At 53.4% G+C, this 17373-nt stretch overlaps 1 protein-coding gene across 1 annotated transcript; it reads right to left on the reverse strand.

The window, feature by feature from the left end:
- Positions 1-8618: 8618 nt before the first annotated feature.
- On the reverse strand, positions 8619-10453 carry LOC138087028 (cathelicidin-6-like). The gene is made up of 4 exons (XM_068981799.1): positions 10256-10453; positions 9517-9624; positions 9304-9375; positions 8619-8734 (listed from the first exon to the last, which is right to left on the reverse strand). The coding sequence occupies exons 1-4, from the start codon at positions 10451-10453 to the stop codon at positions 8636-8638; spliced, it is 477 nt and encodes a 158-aa protein (XP_068837900.1). The 3' UTR covers positions 8619-8635.
- Between the last annotated feature and the right edge of the window lie 6920 nt (positions 10454-17373).

Consider the following 17373-nt stretch of genomic DNA (forward strand, 5'->3'; position numbering starts at 1 on the left):
CTGATGAGTGGTCCCCCTCTCCGTTTGGGCGGGAACATGCCAACTGTGACAGGCCTGATATGGAGTGTTTGCCAATTTCCATGATGTAAATATTCCTACCAAGGCTGATTTCAAGCTACCAAGAATATAACGACCAGCTCAAAAATACCCAGACCATTTAGCAGTTGGCTCTGGCAAGTCTGTATCTTCGGGCACAGACCCACCAAAGCCCCCTCGGTTTCTCTGTAGAGTTTCTTCCCTCAGCTTGGGGTGATGTAGAGTGAGAAGCGTGAGGTTCCTCTAAACTGCCTGAAACCAGCCCCTCCAGCTCACCAAGAGAAGACAAGCCCAACAGGTAACAAAGTAAATGCTCTGTGAGATCCTGCCCTCTGTCCCTCTCAGGAACAAGTTGGCCAGAAGCAGACCTAAGACAAGCATTTAGTAGAAGTCGTTTGTTTGGGAGGCGATTCCAGAAAGCACCAGCTGGAGTGTAGAGAGGGGAGACAGGGCAGGACCTGAATCAGAAAAGATGTCAATGAACACATCAGTGAGGAAGCGGACATGGGCTCAACCCAGCTGGGGACCTCAGGCAGAGGGGTGAAACGTCTGCAAGCGGGCCACCCAAGGAGGAAGAAGAGGTGTTTTTCCATCAAGTCCCCTCAGTGGTCAGTTGAAGCTGCTCCCTGGATTCAAACTCCCCAGTGCTTCCAGTCTGCCGCAGAGCAAAGGTCAGCTAGAGAATGGGGAGTGGGCAGGACATGGGCAGTGTCTGAAACACACAGGCAAATTGACATGTGATTCTGTGCCTCTCACCCTCATGCAGAGCTCTTCACCCTGATGGAAAAGATGCTTGTATTTAATGGTGCAAATTTTGTACCATGTGATCCCTAAACACAAGCCCACCACTTCAATCTGGGACCCAGCTGAAGAAACAGTGCTGTGTCACAATGCCACAGGGAAAACCAGGCGGGGCAGGCAATTTCAGAATTAAAGGCCAGAGGTACGTTCTGGGCGTTGCACCTGCAGGCTCAGCCCCGAGACTGAACTGCGTCTCTGTGAGTGTTTTACAAGGTGAGAAGCCTGGCCCCTCGTGGACTGTCAGCTCCACGTGAGCAGAAGCAGCAGTCCCACCAGCACTGCACACACAGCAGGTCTCCATAGGTCCTACTGGGTGTTGGAGGAGGAGGGCAGGGGCGAGTGAAGGGCTCGGGAGGGACCCGGGGGTGGGGACTCTGTCCTGGAGCTCCTGGGGCTACTGCCTCCCTCGTGCCCTCCTGGAAGGAACAGGGGCCTCATGCTTCTCTGTGTTCACAGGAGTGATCTCACACACAGACATAGATACACACATGCACATAGACACACACCCATACACAGACACAGACACACAGACACACACACACACACGTACACACACCCCTAACAGGTCCCGGTAAGTTAGAAGAGGGGAGACAATTGAAACTGAAGGCTGAAGGAAGTTGTTTTCACAAGATTTTATTTTTCAGATGCTGACACAGGGCAAAACTGATCCCAAGAGGTCTTCCCTGAGCTTCTGATTCACCAAAAACCCCTGTGAGGGAGTCATCTGCATATCATTCAACTGTGGCCTGGGGAATGGAGATGGAGGTACTGTTACTGGAGCCAACCATGGAGCACGGAGGTGGGTGGAGGGAACCGCTGCCAGGGGCTCTCGTGGGATTGAACTGCAATGAGCCAAATTTCCTGAAACTCTTAAGCTGTGCACCAATAAAAACAGGTTTCTGGTAAGAACTGGGTGACAGTCAAGACATGGCCCATCCCTTCCCATCTGACATTCCATTTGTGGTGGACTCCAGGAATCTTGGGGTCCCAGTTCACCTCTGGCTGTGACCCTTGGCACGTGCAATTGAATCCCTACACCCATAAACAGATGAGGAAACTGAGGCCCACAGGAAGCCTGGGCCTTTCCAGTGTCCAAGCCCATCCCAGCAAAGCTGGATGGAACACAGGCTGAAAGCCCATGAGTCCAGTCGGTGCCTGGCATATTCACAACCCCCTGGAGGCTTTGTGAAAATCCAAATGCCTGGGCTCCACCCCAGAGTCTGATTCAGGAGGTTGGAAAAGACTCTGATGCTGGGAGGGATTGGGGGCAGGAGGAGAAGGGGACGACCGAGGATGAGATGGCTAGATGGCCATCACGGACTCGATGGACGTGAGTCTGAGTGAACTCTGGGAGATGGTGATGAACAGGGAGGCCTGGCGTGCTGCGATTCATGGGGTCGTAAAGAGTCGGACATGACTGAGTGACTGAACTAAACTGAACTGAGTGGAGCCAAGAACCTGCCTCTCTGTTAGTTTCTTCTTGGGGGCCCCATCAGACCATACTGCTTTAAGGTATGCAGAGCCAGGACTGGAGACCTAGGGCTCGGGAAGGCAGGGTCAAGGTCTGCCCTGGATTGAGGAGGGAGTTATTGATCCAAAGCATGTTCCAAACACCACAGCATTGTCAGCTGCACACCACAGAAGCAGCCACTCACCTCATAATGGCTTATGCGAATACATCATCCCAGTGTGCCACGGTGACTGTCAGCCCATATTCTTTCACCACCTGGAGAAGGAGGCTCGACGTCAAACTGGAACTCCTGGGCTATAACCTGCCAGCCACACCCCACCTCACCGCAGGGACTAGAAAGTGTCCCCTGAAGTCCCCGGATCAGCTCCCTGGAAAGCATCCTCCTTCACTCCCCGCCCTCAGGCTCACCCCATTCTCCTTGAAGTCACACTGCTCCGCGGGCTGCAGGCTCGGCCTGGGGCACACAGTCTCCTTCACCCTGAAGCTCACAGGCTTTCGAGCTCCCCGGTCCTCCGCCTGGTCAACGATCAAAGTGGGAAGACTCGGCTCGGGCTCATGTTTCCTTCTCTGACCTGTCTCCCTGCCCCCGACCCGGACGGCAGCCTCTCCAGCCCCCTGTGTGTCCGGTCCTGGGCTTGGTGCTGGGAGCACCAAGGCCTCACGGGCACACAGAGAGCAGGAGCGGCCCTCACAGCAGCGCTGCTGGCAGCGCCTCCCCTCAGAGGGGCCCAGGGAGGTCAGGGCTGCCTGCAGGGAGAGCCCTCGTCACTGGAGCCTCCAGGCTGACAGAGGCCCTCCTGGCAGGAAGACACCGAGGTTCAGGGGGACATTAGCAGGGAAGTCACCTCACAGAGCCTGTGACCCCTCCATCCCTGCAGCTCCCAGAAGTCCAGGGAGCCTGAGCCAGGTGTGCAGGGCACCTGATCCCACATTAGAGATGCTAAAGCAGGAAGCCTGGTGCTGGGAGGGGCCCCAGGTCTGGGAAGGTCTCCTGGAAGAAGTGGGAGCCCACCTAGAGAGAAAAGTGCCTTCCTGACAGGAGGACCAGCCAGAGCGAAGGGAGCGCCAGTGTGGCCAAGGCTGGGGGGAGATGGCTCCAGGAGGCGGTAGAGATTAGCTTCTGAGGACCGCTCACTGAGCTGATCGACAGCACGAAGCACGGCCTCCCTGTAGCTGAGGGCCTGGGCGCTGGCCGAGGACAGCACTAGTCCCAGCAGCAGGAGCCACAGTGACCAGGGAGAGGCTGGCCCTCTGGGTCTCCATGGCCCCCAGTCTGCCTCCTCCCAGCCCGAGGGACCCTCCTTTTCTGCTCAGTCTGAGCCCTGATGCAAAGGCTCTACCAGGAGTCTTCCTGACCCGCCCCACCCCTGCCCTCCTCCCAGGGTGTGGGCTGGTCTTACCTCAAGCCTTCCTGTTGCCTCATGGGATTTCTGGGCAGTGGGCAGGGAGGCCCGTTTGCAAGGTGAAGAAATGGTTTCTGCATCTCCTGGCAACTTCTTGGCCTCTCCTGGATCCCATGGGGAGTGTCACCAGCGGGCTTGCTCTAAAGGGTTGTGTCCTCCAGGAGAGGAGGTGCCAGTCACTGTCTGCATCCCCTCTGCCTCCGCACCTGAGCTCCTCAGGATTCAGGGCAAAGGAGCGTATTCAGCACTCAACCCCCAGCTCTAGGCACTGCCTGGCACACAGTATGCACTCATTCCACATTTGATGAGTGGATGACAGGACCAACCCCGTCTGAGCCTTACCCACCCAGCCTGTCCCTAGGCAGCCATCAACCCCACACCATCCTGGCTTTGGGGCCAGCCCTCAGCCTGTCAGGAGCTTGGCTCCATCTGTCCCCTCTCCTAGATTCATCTCCACTGTTTCTCAGTCAGGAAGTTCGCCTCCAGGTTGGAAGAGAATGGATACATATATACAGGGGGCTGAGTCCCTTTGCTGTTCACCTGAAGCGATCATAACATGTTTGTTAATCAGCTATGCGTGCATGCGTGCCTGCTCAGTCGCTTCAGTCATGTCTGACTCTGAGACTCTTTGAGACCCTATGGACTGTGGCCTGCCAGGCTCCACTATCCATGGGATTCTCCAGGCAAGAATACTGGAGTGGGTTGCTTTGTTCTCCTCTAGCTTAATCAGCTATACTATAATACAAAATAAAAATGGTAAAAAGTACAGTCCTGCTTCACAGATACCCCCCCCAACAGGCATTGCCTATTCAACTGACCCCTCCCCAGTCAAGCATGAGAAAGGTCATCTGCACTGTGACCCCAATTCAGTGCCCTCTCTACACTCAAGGCTGCCCAGTCCTCACTGGATCTGCATTCACATTCATCTCTACAGACTCCGGGGACCCCCTGTCCTCCTGAACTTGCCCCTGACCAATTCTCCCCATCCCTGCTCTCCTGGGGCCCCGCCTCCTCCCTGGGGGCTCCTGCTGACTCTCCTCCAAGGAGTCTCCTCTTAGGAGGCAGGGCTGGCTCAGGAGCATCAAGGCTGTTTCTCCTCCCCGTCCTCACACGTTCCTGGGGACAGCGCTTCTCAAGACACCAGTTCTCCTGAACACGCATCACTGCTCCGTCTCTGGGTTCAAGACTCCCATGAACGCCGGTGGTCTGCACTGCGCTGTTGGCTGGGTGCTGCTGCAGGAGCCCGGAGCTGGAAGCCTGGGAGCCTCCTTCTCCTTCTCCCTCCTGAGGACACTCCCCTGACCTCCCTCCACCCCTGCCCTGGGCCTACCCTGTCTTCTCTCCTCTCAGTGAAGCCACAACCTCCAGATTCCATCTTCCCTGATTATCAGGCTCTCCCTGACCACTGCCCACCCTCCACGTTATTTTCTAGGGGCTCCAATACACCGTCCGTTTGACCATGTCACCCCCTGCCTCCCGAGCCCACATTCCCCTGACCTGGCATAGGGCCTGGACGGTTGCTATTCTTAGTTGTCCTCACCCCAGACTTGCGGGCCTTGGGTGTCAGGCTGCCCCGTCCCCCATAATCCCTCAGGCCTCTCGGAGCCTCCTGCTCATCTCCCATCTCTGCCCCTGATGCCTCTGCTTGCCCTGACCTTCCTCCTTGGGAAGCCTTCCCTGATGTCCAAGGAGACTCAGCACCTCTACTTCTTGGCTCCCACAGCCTTCAGGAAGTCTCTTCTGATTTGACCCCAAGTGACTTTCTGTCCAGTGCCCTGATTGGGACACCACGCTGGGGTGGCTGGTGTGGAAATGGTTTGAGAACATAGCTGGGAAGATAATGAACCAAAAGAATAGAGGGGCCACGGGCTCAGAAGGAAATTCTTATACAGGTCTTGGGAGGAATGTCCATGTAGTTGTGAGGTCTGGGGTAACTCTTGGACTCAGTTGTTCCTGTGGGACCCTTGGGGGCTTGGACAGGGCCCCTCGGAAGGCAGCAGCTGGATGGATGGCGCTGGTTACACATCAGCCTTGGAGAAGGAAGGAGAGGTGGGCCTCTGTGTGATGTGGTTTCACAGTCCAGGTATTGCCTGAGAGGCTTTTTAGTCAAATGGTATCCTTTTCCCAAGTCACAGATGGAAAAGGAGGTGATTACAGTAGAAAATAATCAGCAACACGCATGGTTACTGGTGCCTGGCTTCCTGCCTCTGCATCATTGCATTTCCTAAACCTTAGCACTGAAGTCCCCTTCCCCATCCTTCCATGGGGACAGTTGGCTGCTCAGGGATGAGGTCTGATAAAGGAGTCCACCATGGACAAGAACTTGGGAGCACCTGGCCCATAACTGATGCTCCATAACAGCTGTTAATATCAGCGGGACCAGAAGCTGCCCCCAGCGGCTACCCAGCTCCTTCGACACTGGAGTCAGGCAGATGAGAGTTTGAATCCTTGGTTTGCCTCTCACCAGCTGTGACTTCCTTGCAAATATTCTGCTCTGGTGGAACTCTCAGCAGCGAATGAGAGTGAACCCAATTCACATGGCATCAGACAAAACTGAGAAACCCCTGTGGCTCCATTTTCCTGCAGTTCTCTCTGCAGGCTCTTGCTTAGAGAGAGAGAAGCAGGGGGAGAGGGAAAGGAGGGCGCAGAGGAGTAGCCTCAGGTGTGCGAGAACCTCTGTGCCCTGAGATGGTCAGACTGGATCCTAGGATCTCTGGCCACGCCCCCTCCTAACCCAACAGAGGATCAGCAGCCCAGTGATGGGAGCACAGGTCCTGGCAGAGGCTGCTGCAAGACTCTTGTCACTACCTCATCCCCACCCTGGGGCGCCCACCTTTCCCAGTCCTCCTCTATCTCCCCTCCCAGTCTGGTTGAGCCAGATATCCTTTCCCATCATGCTCTGCACTTAAACCCTAACTGGACAAAGCACAGCCTCATCTGTGTTTATACATGTCCTCATTCCAGCCCAGAGCCCAAGGCCTCCCAGCAAAGAGAACAAAGCAGTGAAGAGAATGAGCAAGGCCAAGGCTGAGCGCCTTGACTTCCCGTCCCTCCCTCTGCCCAACCTGCTGACCAGTGGTGTGAATGTAAAGCTGACTCTCACCAGCTGCCCTTTCTCCTCCTTGTCTGTAAAATGCACAGAAGGCCCTCCTCTCCTCCGTGGAGACATTTTCCCCCTCTGACCTTGAAGCTGAGGGTCAGAGGAGTCAGTTTCCAGAAAGCTTTCTCTAACTCCTGGGGAAAAGAGCAGCTGCCCACTCCTTACTACCCCTCAACATGCTCAGTAGGAGAAAGCCTGCACAACACAATACATTATCGGGGTCCCCCCAGAAGTCCCACTCTTCAGAAGCCTCCCTCATGGACGCTCATTCACATGGCCGAGGACAAAGGAGCCAAGATGCCTCCTGCATCTTCTTTGAGCCTTGGGAACTGAAAACCTTCCAGACATGTGTAACTGGGAATGCTATGTCCATAAGGAATTTGAAACCAATGATGTATAAACTCCACAAACATTTCTCAGTAGTGAAGGTAAATATATTTGGTATGTTCATACAGTGGAATACTAGGTGGCAGTGGTTTAGCCGCTAAGTCGTGTCCGATTCTTTGCGACCCCATAGACTGTAGTCCGCCATGCTCCTCTGTCCATGGGATTTTCCAGGCAGGAATACTGGAGTGGGTTGCCATTTCCTTCCCCAGGGGATCTTCCCCACCCAAGGATCGGACCTGGGTCTCCTGCTTTGCAGATGGATTCTTTACCAACTGAGCTACCAGGGAAGCCCAGAATACTAAGTCAGCAATAAAAAAATTCCCCAACTATAATTACATACAAAAACATGATGACTTCTCACACACATATATCATGAAAAAATTGTGCAAATGAGACTCTATATGCTACAATATAATTTTCTATGAATTTCAAACGCTAGTTACACTAACCTAAGTGTTCCAAAGTCAGGGCCATGGTTATGGAGATGGGGAAGCAACTAGAAGGGGGATACAGAGATTTCTAAGCGCAATGCTATTGTGATGTTTAATCACTAAGACTACAACCACATGGACTGTAGCCGGCCAGGCTCCTCCGTCCATGGGATTTTCCGGGCAAGAATATGAAAGTGGGCTGCCATTTCCTCCTCTAGGGGATTTTCCTGATCCAGGGACCAAACTCACATCTCCTGAATTAACAGGCAGGTTTTTTACCACTGAGCCACCAGGGAAGCCTTTCGAGGTGCATTACACACATGTATTTGTACAGCAAAAACTCCACAAGTTGTGCACTTAGTGTTAGTGCATAATTCCTATGTACATGCAACATGTCAACTCCCTGGACCTCTTTGACTCCTGTGCTACTCTGACCACTTTGTAAAATCCTTGATTCTCCTGGGCTTACAGCACAGCCCCAACCCTCCCACCTGTTGTACCACCACCCTGGACACCTTGGGTCCTTCTCCACGTCAGGCCCTGTACTTGACTCACTGACAAGGCCTGCTGACCTCCCACACAGAGGCCAATTACATCTCCCTCCTGAGGTGAAATACATTCATTCTTTGTTGTTGAAATCAGTGTTCACATACGCATGTTCATGGTCGGGTTCTGGGCATGGAGGGACCTGAGAATAAAGATGCTGTCCTGGATCTCTTAGCCCTGCTGCCAGCCCCCAGTCCCCTCCTGGAAATAAAAACCACTTCTGTACTGTGCATTTGTGATCACACACACACACACACACAAAAAAAAACACTCTCACAGACACACATATACACACACACATAGGAGGGCTCCCAGAGGTAAAGATTTGGTCCCACTAAGTGAGAGGAGACAAGTGAAATTAAAGCTTGGAGGAAGTTGTTTTCAGAAGACTTTACTTTCTCAGAATCCAGAAGCCTGAGCCAGGGAGGACACACGTAGGATTCTTCCATGGGCTCACAATTTACCCATAACTGAGTATCGGGCCAACGAATGGGCCAACTTTGCGCCAGAGTTTTCGGACCTTCTTACGAAGTCGTTTAAATCTCCCAACACTCTGCAACTATGAACCAGGAAGAAGCAGGTTACTTGTGGGAAAGGGAACCAGGGGTAAGACCAGACCCATCTGCACCTATACACGGGCTCCCAGGCCCACACCAGGAGATGTGGAGCCCCGGCATGCCCTTTGGAGGCAACCTTTGAAGCACAAGGTTGAACCCCGACACCTATAGACAAAAGAGCAAACTGAGGCCCTCGGGTGACAAGGGGCTTACCAGGGTCACAGACCCATCCCGGCAAAGATGGAAGCGAGCTGGGCTAAAAGACCATTACTTGAGTCAGTGCCTCTCAAACCATCAGAATCTCCTGGAGGCCTTGTGAAAAGACAAATGGCTGCACCCCACCCCACAGGTCTGAGTTGGGCTGAGAATCTGCAACTCTGCCAGTTCCTAGGTGGGGACCCCATTAGCGAACCATTGCTCTAAAAGACACAGAACCAGTGCTGGAGACCTGGGGCTTGCGGGAGGGAGTGGCCAGGGCAGGAGGGCCTTCCTCTGCCCTGGTCTTTGGTCCTAAGAATGTTCCACAACCCATCACCTTAGCAGTTCCTGCAGGACAGAAAGGGCCACTCACCTCCTCGCAGGTGATGTTCATTTTGCCTTTCACTGCATCCAGAGTGACTGTCCCTACACATTGCTTCACCAGCTGGAAGGAGAGGCTGGAGGTCAAACTGGAACCCCCAGGCCATAACCTCCCAGGCTCTGCCCAGGGACTAAAAATTTCCTTGAAGCCCCTTGTTCAGCAGCTTGGGAAGCATTCACCCGTGGCCCCCGCCCCCAGGCTCACCCCATTCTCTTTGAAGTCACACTGCTCCGCGGGCTGCTGGCTCGTCCTGGGGCACACAGTCTCCTTCACCCTGAAGCTCACAGGCTTCGGAATGTTTGGATTCTCATCCTGATCCAGGAATAAAATGGGGAGACTCGGCTCGGGCTCATGTTTCTTTCTCTCATCTGTCTCCCTGCCTCCCACCCGGACAGCAGCCTCTCCAGCCCCCTGTGTGTCCGGCCCTGGGCTTGGTGCTGAGAGCGCAGGGGAGGGGCTCAGAGCCCATGCCCGGCCTCACGGGCACACAGAGAGCAGGAGCGGCCCTCACAGCAGCGCTGCTGGCAGCGCCTCCCCTCAGAGGGGCCCAGGGAGGTCAGGGCTGCCTGCAGGGAGAGCCCTCGTCACTGGAGCCTCCAGGCTGACAGAGGCCCTCCTGGCAGGGAGACACCGAGGTGCAGGGGGGACATTAGCAGGGAAGTCACCTCACAGAGCCTGTGACCCCTCCATCCCTGGAGCTCCCAGAAGTCCAGGGAGCCTGAGCCAGGTGTGCAGGGCGCCTGATCCCACAGCAGAAAGGCTAAGGCAGGAAGCCTGGTGCTGGGAGGGGCCCCAGGTCTGGGAAGGTTTCCTGGAAGAGATGGGAGCCCACCTAGAGGGAAAAGTGCCTTCCTGACAGGAGGACCAGCCAGAGTGAAAGGAGTGAGAATGTGGCCAAGGCAGGCGGGAGACGGCCTCTTCCCCACCCTATCCCCCAACTCACATCCTTGGGAGGCGGGTCAAGCTCCAGGAGGCGGTAGAGATTTGCTTCTGAGGACTGCTCATTGATGCGATCGACAGCATGAAGCACGGCCTCCCTGTAGCTGAGGGCCTGGGCGCTGGCCGAGGGCAGCACTAGTCCCAGCAGCAGGAGCCACAGTGAGCACCGTCCCAGGGAGAGGCTGGCCCTCTGGGTCTCCATGGTCCCCAATTTGCCACCTGCCAAACTGCAGGATCTGCCTTTATGCTCAGCCTGGGCCTGATGCAATGGTTCAACCAGGAGTCTTCCTGACCCGCCCCATCCCTGCCCTCCTCCCAGGGTGTGAGCTGGACTTGCCTCAGCCCCTGCTGTTGCCTCATGGGATTTCTGAACAGTGGGCAGGGAGGCCCCTGTGCAAGGTGAAAAAATGGTTTCTCCATCTCCCTGACAACTTACTGGCCTTTCCTGAACCCCACTGGGAGTGTCACAGGCAGTCTTGCTCAAGAGGATTGAGTCCTCCAGAGGATGGAGGGGCCAGGCACTATCTACATCCCCTCTGCCTCCACACCTCAGGATTCAGTGTAAAGGAGTGTATTTGCTATTCAACCTGCTTCATTGACTACGTAAAAGATTTTGACTTTGTGGACCATAACAAACTGTGGAAAATTCTTCAAGAGATGGGAATACCAGACCACCTGACCTGCCTCTTGAGAAACCTGTATGCAGGTCAAAAGGCAACACTTAGAACTGGACATAGGACAGTGGGTTGATTCCAAATTAGGAAAGGAGTACATCCAGGCTGTATATTGTCACCCTGCTTATATAACTTACATGCAGAGTACATCATTTGAAACACCGGGCCAGATAAAGCTCAAGCTAGAATCAAGATTGTCAGGAGAAATATCAGTAACCTCAGATATGCAAAGGACACCTCCCTTACGGCAGGAAGCAAAGAGGAACTAAAGAGCCCCTTGATGAAAGTGAAAGAGGACAGTGAAAAGCAGGTTTAAAACTCAACATTCAAAAAATGAAGATCATGGTATGTGGTCACATCACTTCATGGCAAATCGATGGGGAAACAATGGGAACATTGACAGACGTTATTTTCTTGGGCTCCAAAATCACTGTGAATGGTGACTGTGGCCATGAAATTAAAAGACGCTTGCTCCTTGGAAGAAAAGTTATGACAAACCTACATAGCATATGTAAAAGCAGAAACATTACTTTACCAACGAAGGTCCATCTAGTCAAAGCCATGGTTTTTCTAGCAGTCATGTATGGATGTGAAAGTTGGACCATAAAGAAGGCTGAGCACCAAAGAATTGATGCTCTCGAACTGTGGTGTTGGAGAAGACTCTTGAGAGTCCCTTGGACTGAAACCAGTCCATCCTAAAGGAAATCAGCCCTGAATATTCATTGGAAGAACTGATGCTGAAGCTGAAGCTCCAATATTTTGGCCACCTGATGCGAAGAGCCGACTCACTGGAAAAGACGTTGATGCTGGGAAAGATTGAGGGCAGGAGGAGAAGGGGACAACGGAGGACAAGATGGCTGGATGGCACCACTGACTCAATGGATATGAGTTCGAGCAAACTCTGGGAGATAGTGAAGGACAGGGACGCCTGGCGTCCATGGGGTCATAAAAAGTAGGACACAACTGAGTGACTGAACAGCAACAACCCCTCCTCTAGCCACCCAGTAGGCACATAGGTAAAGTTGGATGATTGGATGACAGCGCCAATCCCTTCTACAGTCTCACCCATCCAGCCTGTCCTTAGGCAGTCACAAGGTCAGACCATCCTCGTCTCTCTGCAACCCTCAGCCGGTCAGGGGGTTCGGCTTCACGTGTCCCCTCTCCTACTCTTCTCTGACTTCCTTACACTAAAGAAGTCAGCAGTTGTGGCCTGTTGCTACACTCAACCTCTTTATCTTCACAGGTGCTGGGGAAACACTGTCCTCCTAAAATTGCCCCCTGAACAATTCTCCCCTGTCACTGCTCTCCTGGGTCCCCTCCTCCTCCCTGGGGCTCCTGCTGAGTCTTCTCCAAGGACTCTCCTCTTAGGAGGCAGGGCTGGCTCAGGAGCATCCGGGCTGCTTCTCCTCGCAGTCCTCACACGTTCCTGGGGACGGCCCTTCTCAAGACACCAGTGCCCATCACACACATACTGGACTGTGCCTCTGGGTTCAAGACTCCCATGAATGCCCTGGTGGTCTACACTGGGCTGTTGGCTGGGTGCTGCTGCAGGAGCCCTGAGCTGGAAGCCTGGGAGCCCCACCTGCTCCTTCTTCCTCCTGAGGACACTCCCCTGACCTCCCGCCACCCCTGCCCTGGGCCTACTCCCATCTCCTCTCCTCTCAGTGAAGCCACAACCTCCAGACTCCATGTTTCCTGATTTTCAGGCTCTCCCCAGACCACTGTCCACCCTTCACACCATTTCTAGATGCAAAGGCAGAATGCTGATTTGACCATTTCACCCTCCGCCTTCAGAGCACACAGACCCCCGCCTGACAGCAGGGTCTGGCTCTCCTGGAGCTCCTCAGTGTCCACAACCTGGCCCTGCAGGTCAGGTCTTAAGCTGCCTTGACCACTCCAACCACAAGCCATCTCGGAGCCTGCTGCTTGGCCCCTACATCGGCAGCTGGTGTCTCTGCTTGCCCTGACATGCCACCTTGCAAAATTTTCCCTGACCTTAACCAAAAGTGGTACCTCCTCCCCTTGACTCCCAAAGCCTTCAGGACATCCCTTCTTCTCTTTTGCTTTTTCAGTAAAATGCGCTTTTTAGTTAGTTCGTTCTGGCTGTCCTGGGCTTCGTTGCCGCCCACCAGCTAGTCTGGCTGCATAGAGCAGGGGCTGCGCTCTAGTTGCGGAGCACAGGCTTCTCGTTGCGGTGGCTTCTCTAGTTGCGGAGCACAGGCTCTAGAGTGTGAGGTCTCAGTAGCTGTGGCCCAAGGGCTTACTTGCCTTGTGTGGGATCTTCCTGGACCAGGGATCCAACCCACATCCCCTGCATTGGCAGGCAGATTCTTACCCACAGGATCACCAGGGAAGTCCAGGACATCCCTTCTGATTTGACCTCCAGGACTCCCTGCCCAGTGCTCTGGTTGAACACCAGGTGGGGAGGGAGACACTGGGAGGAAAAGAGAGTGCAGCTGGGGGAAATACTATGCCCAAGGGCCAGAGGAGAGCTGAAGCCAAGAAGAACATTCCAGTCCATCAATGCCAGGGAAGCACCGTGTGCCCGTGAGGCCCAGGGAGGTTGTGGACTCAGTTGCCCTGTGGGACCCTTGGAGCCTTGGCCAGGGCACCTTGGAAGGTGGCAGCCTGGATGGGAGATGCTGGTTGACCACTCAGCCTTGGAGAAGGAAAGAGAAGTGAGTTGTGTGCAACCTCATTACACTGCCCAGATATCGCCCCAGTGGCCTCTTGGTCAAGCTGTATCTTTTTCCCAAGTCAAATAATTAGAAACACACATGGTTACCAGGTGTTTGGTAGCCTGGAAATCTGTGCTTTCCTGGTGGTGGTGGTCTATTCGCTAAGTCATGTTCGACTCTTTGCAACCCCATGAACTGTAGCCCGCCAGGCTTGTCTGTCCATGAGATTTCTCAGGCAAGAATACTGGGGTGGGTTGCTGTGTCCTCCACTAGGGAATCATCTCAACCCAGGGATTGAACCTGCGGCTCCTGGGTCTCCTGCATTGCAGGCAGATTCTTCACTGCTGAGTCACCAGGGAAGGCCTCCCCTGTGCTTTGCTGCCTCTGCACGATTGCAGACTAGATTCTCCTTCCCCATCCTCCCTGGATCCTGTTAGGGGCCTCAGCCAGGTCCTCAGTCTGCACCTCCTGTGATGAGGAGCGAGCCTTCCACGTCTCCAGCATCTGCCTTTTCTGATTTAGTCCTCACAGCTGCCTTGTCCTAGAGGAGTCTTATGTCTGCTCATGGGTATCCTGGGAAGGGGGAGACAGCCCACCATCTGGAGACTTCACCCAGCCCAGGCCAGCTAGTATGCCCTTTGGGAATTAAAGAGAGAAGGGACCAACTCCTAGTAAGAGAGACAGACCAACTGGGGATCTAAACACCATCTCATTGATTCCATTTTTTCCAGCTTGGAATCTGTCACAGGTCCCTGGTCCAATTCAATAGTTACAGGTAAGCACCTGACTTTATTTCTTTTGTAAAGATATTCAGGAGACTGTAAAGCACCTTCCTGCCTAATCACCACCTGTAGAAAACCTCCGATTCTGTCTCCAGCGACAACCTCCCTCCATAAGGACTTAAATCAACAGAAAAGGAAAGAGCTTGGGGAGCCAGAATTGCAGGTTACAGTGGGGTGGAGAGTGGGAGGGCTGATGGGTGGCAGGGACCAGGGAAGGGAGGGCTGGGGCTGCTGGGGGCTATGCTCTGTAGGTGTGACACCCTGGCTGTGAATAGGAAACCAGACTGATAGCCCACCATTCCTTAAGTTGGGAACTCTCGCCCTTTGCTGGGGGTTCCTGCCATGATCGTCACTAGTGTGCCCTTGGGCAATCTCATTGAAAGAACTTTCTTCCAAGTAATTTGGCAGTGACAGAAACACTGAGTGGGATCCCTGGGGTCCATCCTGTCACCTACACAACAACCCTGACACTAATCCCTGGGAGGGTCATGGTAACAACACTGCGAAGGGAGTCTGAGGCCCCTTTGGTCCTGCCTCCTCCACTCACAGCCTCCGCATCAACACATTGCCTAAGAAGTCTGGAGACCTGAGTCCAGCGATGTGACCTGTGTGTGCGGCCCTCCGGGTACAACGGGCTCCTCTGCACTCACCTCCTCTGAGTTCACAGCACTCTTGTCAGGAGGGCAAGATAGGGCTCATCACCAGTCTCACTGAGCCAAGAAGGAAACTGAGGCCCAGGGTGGGGTGAGATGCAGCCTTGGGAGAGAGGTCTTGGCCAAATCAGGGTTGATAGAAGGACCCAGAGCTCTTGTCCAGTGTGGAGCCCCCTGGTCCAATCTACGGCCTCCATCTTTCTTAGACTAGCTCCCTACCCCTCTCTCTGACCCCACCACCCACCACTCTGGCGATCCCTGTATCTCACGTGAATCTCAGAAGTTGAAGAAGTTCTGGAGACTCTTCTTTTTGACCAGCGGCACTCTAGACACTGAAGGGCTGAACTGGGGGCCTGTTCTGCCCTGGTCCATCTCCTACTCTTTTCCATTGCTTCCAGGGCTATCCCTTGCCCTCTGGCTGCTGAAGTTGCTGGGGTGGAGGGGAAGACCCTAGGGAGAACTGGGGCAAGGGTGGAGGGAAGTAAGTTACTCTCAAAATGGTTTCCGGGGCCTCCTTCTTGTATTATTCCAAGTATGGAGTTACCACTGGTCAGCCACTGGCTCCATCACTTGCAAATGAAAATGTGAGGCCCCTTGTTCAAAATCATGAGAATTTCAAGACCTCAAGAATAAGTCATTAGCAAGTACCTAAGCATGGGGGCCTGTGTGACTGCACCGGTGGCACACTCTTGATACCAGCCTTGCGCCCTGCCCACAAAATGCTCTTTATCATCACAAGAGAGAGTTGAGACGAGCTGGGTGTTGTAGGTAAGTCCAGCCCAGACTTTCACATACTTAGTAGCTACAAGACCAGCAAGAGATATTGCTTTTGTGATATCAGAATCTGACAAGTCTTTAAGCTTGGAACAGCTGCCATATTCTGGGCAACACATGTAAAACAGTTCAAAATTTCCTGATGAGACTTCTGAAACTCTTATCAGTATCTAGAAGGTCATCCTTGTTATGTCACATTGAGTGGAGGCTGTCTGCTCCTGGAGGTGGCAGTTGTTGGAAAGGTAACAAGAGCCCATAGATTAAGACTCTTCAGGACTTCCCTGGTGATCTAGTGGTTAAGAATCTGCCTGCCAATACAGGGGTCACGGGTTCAATCCCTGCTCTGGGAAGATTCCACATGCCGTGGGGCAACTAAGCCTCCGTGCCAGCCCACCATAAGCCTGTATGCTACTGAGCCCACCTTCTAGAACTCATACTCTGCAACAAGAGAAGCCACCAGATGAGAAGCCTGTGCACTGCAATAAAGAGTAACCCCCACTCGCCGCCACTAGAGAATGCCCAAGCGCAGCAATGAAGACTCAGCACAGTCATAAATAACTAACTAATTTTTAGAAAAAGACTCTTCATTGGCTGTTGATCAGGTAGAGTCTGGGTGAAAGTGACCAGATGCCCTGCAGACAAACGCTGAGAGAGCAATGAATGGTGCGTCTTCCCACCCTAGACTCTGTGAGTCAGAGGCCTTCTATTCCCATCACCAGCGTAGTTACTGTCTTCACAACCAAGTGATCTGAACGCCCAGTCCCTTAGCAATCACTGCTCCTGTCCCCAGTCCTCCCCCTGTCTTAGGCCATGTGCCCAGACTCCTCCCTACGTGCTCAGGAGCTTCATCCTTTTATGCCATGACCCATCATAGAACAGCTCCCTATGTCCTGAAACACCAGTAGGATCGCCTTAGGAGTTTCCACCTTATATTCATGATCATTGTCATCAATAGCCTTCCAGCAGCAGAGCTGGCAGTACAATGAGAACTAGGGTGGAGTCACCCACCACGTGGATCTTCTTTGCAGCTTGCAAATTCCAGTACTAGAAGGTGCCAGAAGTGCCTGGGAAAAAGACAAGTGGGCTGAGAAAGATTACTTATGTGGTTTGAGAGTCTTCCATCAGGATGGGCCTCTTCCCTCATTTCTGAGCCTCAAAATTAAACATTCTACTTAGCTAGAAGATAGCTTCCCAGGGAGTCAGCTCATTTAGAATTCAAGTTGCCTTCCCTAAGTGAGTGCTCCACTGGGAGGTGAGCCTTGTATAGTTATCCTTTCAATGTTTCCTCTAGTGTCCATTTCATCTTCCAATAGTACTGACTACTTGGATATGAGATTGGGGGCACTGAAGGTCTGGGGAGTCATCTGGGTAGCTGTTCACAACCAGCTTCTTACTATAAGGCAACGCTGTTGCAGATCGGATGTGTTCTGTGAATCCAGATATGAAACACAGACCATCTGAGAGTCTTTGAATATCATATCCCACGTATGCTGTTTAGACAGGGATGGCACCCCTGTTATTGCCCTGGAATTCCCTTTGTCACTCAGTCGCGAGGCTGGCA

The sequence above is a fragment of the Capricornis sumatraensis genome, chromosome 10 (genome assembly GCF_032405125.1).
Source record: "Capricornis sumatraensis isolate serow.1 chromosome 10, serow.2, whole genome shotgun sequence".
Classification (NCBI taxonomy): Eukaryota; Metazoa; Chordata; class Mammalia; order Artiodactyla; family Bovidae; genus Capricornis; species Capricornis sumatraensis.

Coding starts and splice junctions, on each gene's coding strand:
- LOC138087028 (XM_068981799.1), bottom strand. CDS start 10,453: ATGGAGACCCAGAGGGCCAGCCTCTCCCTGGGACGGTGCTCACTGTGG. Junction 9,625..10,255: donor TTGACCCGCCTCCCAAGGAT/GTGAGTTGGGGG, acceptor TTCCTGGATCAG/GATGAGAATCCAAACATTCC. Junction 9,376..9,516: donor GTGACTTCAAAGAGAATGGG/GTGAGCCTGGGG, acceptor CTCTCCTTCCAG/CTGGTGAAGCAATGTGTAGG.